The sequence below is a fragment of the Nesoenas mayeri genome (genome assembly GCF_963082525.1).
Source record: "Nesoenas mayeri genome assembly, chromosome: 9".
Taxonomy (NCBI): Eukaryota; Metazoa; Chordata; class Aves; order Columbiformes; family Columbidae; genus Nesoenas; species Nesoenas mayeri.
Window position 1 is genome coordinate 29,816,514 of NC_137557.1, and position 4,543 is coordinate 29,821,056.

The following is a 4,543-nucleotide window of genomic DNA, read 5'->3' on the forward strand; positions in this document are numbered from 1 at the left end:
GGACAACAACTTCCTATCCCGATCACCGCCGCCCCGCACGCGCTCGACCCCCAAATTGCGCCCAGCAGCCAATCAGCGCTGAGCTCCCGCCCCGCCCGCTAGGCGGGCGGCGTGGCTGGCCAATGAGAAACGGCGTAAGCGCGGCGGGGCGGGAGGAAGGCGGGTGGGGGCGGGGCCGTCCGCAGCGGGGACCAATGGGCGGGCGGCGCGTGCAGCCGAGGGGCGGGTCTGAAGGCGACGGCGGGAGGGGGCGCAGAGCGCGGTGGGCGGGGATCGGGGACAGTGGGTCCGGGAACGGGGATCCGGGGACAGCGTGTCGCGGGGGTTCCGGGGGGCTGGGCGATCCCGAGGGGTTGGGGATCCGGGGACAGCGTGTCCCGCGTGGTTGGGGGTCCCGAGGGGTTGGGGTCCCGTGGTGACGCTGTGTCCCCTCCCCGCCCCCAGGATGGCGCAGAAAGAGAACGCGGACCCCGGCGTGTCCAGCCTGCCCGAGGTGACACCCCATCCCCCGCGACGTTCCCCTGCCAGGGTGTCCCCCCGGGGCACTCGGGGTGACGCTGCCCTTTCTGGAGTGTCCCGGGCCCTGGGATGGGGGGTCTCGGAGTGCCCCAAACCCCTCTGGGGGGGGCTGTCCTTGGGAGGGGGTCTTGGGGTGCCCCCTGGGCCCCATCCCTGGGGCACCCTCGGGGCGGGTCCCGTGCGCTTTGGGGCCGCACCGACCCCTGGGGGTGGCCCTGTCCCAGGGGGTGCGCTCAGGCACCCCCGGGCCCTTTTTGGGGGGATATCCTGTCCCTGGGGAGGGTGTTGGGGTCCCCCAACCCTGCAGAGTGTCTCGGGGTGACCCCCCTCTGCGGCCGGGCCGCAGGTTCGCCGTGAGGAGCCACTCACGCCGGAGCGCCGGCCAGGTATGGGGAGGGACGGTCCGGGGGACGGAGCCCCATGGGGAGGAGTTGGGGCGCCCGGACGCCTGGGTCCCTTGGTGGGGGCGCGGGTGTTACCTGGGGGTCCGTGGACGCCTGTGTCCCACGGGAGGGTCCTCGGGGGACCCCAGGGTGTGTGTGGGGGTTCCCGCAGCTGAGCCTTCCCCACCAGGAGCTGCGCCCCTGCAGCCCATTGCTCTGCAGGCCTCTCCCCCGCCACAGTGAGTGACGGTGGGGGCAGAGCTGGGGGGCCTGTGGGTAACAGGGACCCCTGGGATGATGTGGGACACTGGAGACCCTGGGGTGATGGGGGAGGGGGTGCCAGGGACCCACTGGGTGGCACTGGGGGATGCCAGTTACCCCCTGGTGACAGCGGGGGGCTCCTGGGTAGCTTCCGGGGACCACAATGTGGGGGTCCCAGAGACTCCCTGGGTGTTGGGGGGAAGGGAGCTCTGGGGCCCCCTGGGGTGATGGTGGGTGGCACTGAGGGGACCCTGGGGTAATGAGGATGGCTCCTGGGATCCATGGGGTGACAGTGGGGAGGTCCTGTGGTCCGTGGGGCGTCCTGGGAACCCAAGTATAATAACTTGGGGGGTCCCAGAGACCCCTTGGATGATGGTGGGCGGCACTGTGGGGTGTCCTGAGGACCTTGGGGTGATTGTGGGGGGTCCAAGGACACTTTGAGTGGCACTGGGGGACCCAGTTACCCCCAGTATGACAGTGGGGGGGCATCCCAGAGACCCCATGGGTGACAGTGCAGTGGTCCTGTGACCCCTAGGCATTGGTGGGTGACACTGGGGTTGGTGTTGACTATGTGTGGGCGCAGGTGCTGGGTGTCCCCCCTGTGATGGGGTGTCCCCCCTATGATGGGGTGCCCCCGCCATCGTGTGTCTCTGCCCCCTACTCTGCAGACGGACCTTCACGCTGGATGACTTTGAGATTGAGTGGCCGCTGGGGAAGGGCAAGTTCAGGAGTGCCTACCTGGCACAGGAGCAGAGCACGAAATTCCTGGTGGTGCTGAGGGTCCTCTTCAAGTCCCAGGTGGAGAAGGAAGGGGTGGAGCACCAGCTGCGGCGAGAGATCGAGATCATGGCCCACCTACAGTCAGGAAGCACAGGCATGGGGGTGTCGGGGGGAGGTGGGGTGGGGGAGCCTGGAGACCCTGGGTGGTGCTGGTGGGGTCCTGGGGACCTCCTGGGTGATGGTGGGTGGCACTGGGGCGACCCTGGGCTGATGAGGTGGGGGGTCCTGGGGTGATGAGGTGGCACTCGGGGACCCACGGGGTGACAGTGAGGGGATTCTGGGGACCCAAGTATGATATCAACAGGTCCCAGAAGACCCCCTGGGTGGTGGTGGGTGGCACTGAAGTGACAGTGTGGGAGTCCTGTTGTCCTCTGGGTCATGGTGGGGGCTGTCCTGGACACCCTGGGGTGACAGTGGAGGGGTGTCCTGGGGCTCACTGGGGTGATGGTGGGTGGCACTGGGGTCCTCTAGGTGACACTGGGGGTGTTCTGGGGTCTCCTAGGTGACAGCGGGGGTCAGTTGCAGAGAGCCCATGGGAGGCACTGGGGACCCTGGGGTGGTAGTGGGGGGTCCTGGGGCCTCACCATGTGTCCCTGTTCCCCTCAGGCACCCCAACATCCTGTGCCTCTACAACTACTTCCATGATGAGCGGCAGGTGTTCCTCATCCTGGAGTACGTGCCCGGGGGGGAGCTCTACAAGGAGCTGCAGCGCCAAGGCTGCTTCGATGCCACCCGCATCGCCACGGTCAGGTCACCCCGCAATGGGGCACACCTAGCGGGGAGCTCTGGAACCACCCCAGATACCAGGGTGACCCCCACACATGGGGGTCTGGGCCCCCTGACCAGCCCCAAATGCTGAGGTCCCACCCAAGAATTGGTGTTGGGGTCCCCAAGGGCCCCCTGGTCAGTTTGGGGGTGCCCTGACCCCCTCGTTTCATCACCCCAGCTGATGGAGGAGGCGGCAGACGGGGTGCTGTACTGCCACAGGAAGAAGGTGATCCACCGGGACATCAAACCTGAGAACCTGCTGCTGGGGCTGATGGGGGAGCTGAAGACCGCCGACTTCGGGTGGTCTGTGCACGCCCCCTCCCTCCGGTACGGCTGTGGGGGGCCCTGTGGGTGTGGGGGAGCACCCTGTGGTGCTGGAGGAGCCGAAGATCACTGACTTTGGGTCGTCTATGCACACCCTCCCCTTTGGTATGATCTGGGGAGGGGCCCTGTAGGGCTGGGGGCGCTCTGGGGGGGGGGGGGTCCTCCATGGGGCACCCTGTGCGGACAGGGACACAGCAGGGGCTGAGACCCCATGGGGATGGCGTCACCGGCCTGGGGGTGGCAAGCACCCCAGAGGACTCCAACATGCCAAGGCGGGGCTCCCCCTAAAACAGAGCTGCCTTTATGTACCTCTGGAGAGGCGGTGGGTATGTGTACACATGGGGGTGTCTCCTCATGGGGTGCCCCCCAGGCGGAGGACACTGTGTGGGACGCTGGATTACCTTCCCTCTGAGATGGTGGAGGGGCGTGAGCACGACGAGAAGGTGGATCTGTGGTGCCTAGGGGTGCTGTGCTATGAGCTGCTGGCTGGGCACCGCCCCCTTCGAGAGGCCCTCCCACAACAAGACCTACCACTGCATCACCAAGGTGGGGACTGCGCCCTAGGGACCCCCACCCACCCGGGGAGCACCTCCGGGGACCCACAAGGACCCCAGAGCAACCCCCAGCCTCACGTGCTGTGCTCTCACAGGGGGGACCCTGCCACAGAGACCCCATGTTTAGGGAGCTCACACCCCCCTGGAATCCCCTGCCATGGGGACCCTGCCTGTGGAGAGCAGCCCCTGCCCCACATGCTGCTGGAGAACCCAAGGGCTGGGCAGGACCCCAGGATCTGGGCCCCACATACACAGCACCTGCCCCACACCCTCCATTCTCACTGTGGGGCGAGACCCACGACTGGGGGGCCAGGGACACCGGTGCTGGGTGGGGGTGTCCTTGTGCCCCGTCCATTTCCGGGGTCCCTGAGTCCCCCGCGTCCCACCAGGTGGACCTGCACTTCCCGCCTCCCGTGCCCGAGGGCGCCCGTGATCTCATCTTGCACCTGCTGCGCTGTAGCCCAGCCCAGCGCCTGCCCCCGCGGGACGTGCTGCAGCACCCCTGGGTGCGCACCCACTCCCGGCGGGTGCTGCCCCCCGCCTGCGCATCCCCACCCCGTGAGTTCAAACACTTGGATTATTAAAGATTTGCGGTAATATAATAAATATCAGCCTGCAGCTTTGCTAAACATCCGTGTCACAGTTCCGTCCAAAGGTGTCAACTACTGCATGAAACAAAAGCAAAGCTGCAACTCCCCTGCAGCAGCTGCCGAGCGCAGGGACACGGCTGCGAGGCCTGACACCCGCGCACCGGGCAGACGGCGGGCGGCAAAATTCTCGGGGAAAAAAACTGGAGTAGAATAGCAGCAGGGCTGGCACAAGCTGGTACCTCCACAGGGGTCCAACCCGAGCATAGTAAATCATAGACTTCTGTACCTTTACAAACCATTCATACCATCATTCAGTCCAACAGCAATATTTCACTGTGAGGTCTTCTTGCTTCTCCTTGGATTT

At 66.3% G+C, this 4,543-nt stretch overlaps 1 protein-coding gene across 1 annotated transcript; it reads left to right on the forward strand.

The window, feature by feature from the left end:
• Window positions 1-445: 445 nt before the first annotated feature.
• LOC308043843 (aurora kinase C-like) lies at window positions 446-4,173 on the forward strand (the record flags this gene model as incomplete). Its single annotated transcript, XM_080350159.1, is given in 9 exon segments — window positions 446-493; window positions 866-905; window positions 1,075-1,141; window positions 1,832-2,023; window positions 2,550-2,688; window positions 2,890-3,038; window positions 3,406-3,529; window positions 3,531-3,581; window positions 3,979-4,173. Coding segments are annotated over 9 exon segments (1,005 nt in total).
• Between the last annotated feature and the right edge of the window lie 370 nt (window positions 4,174-4,543).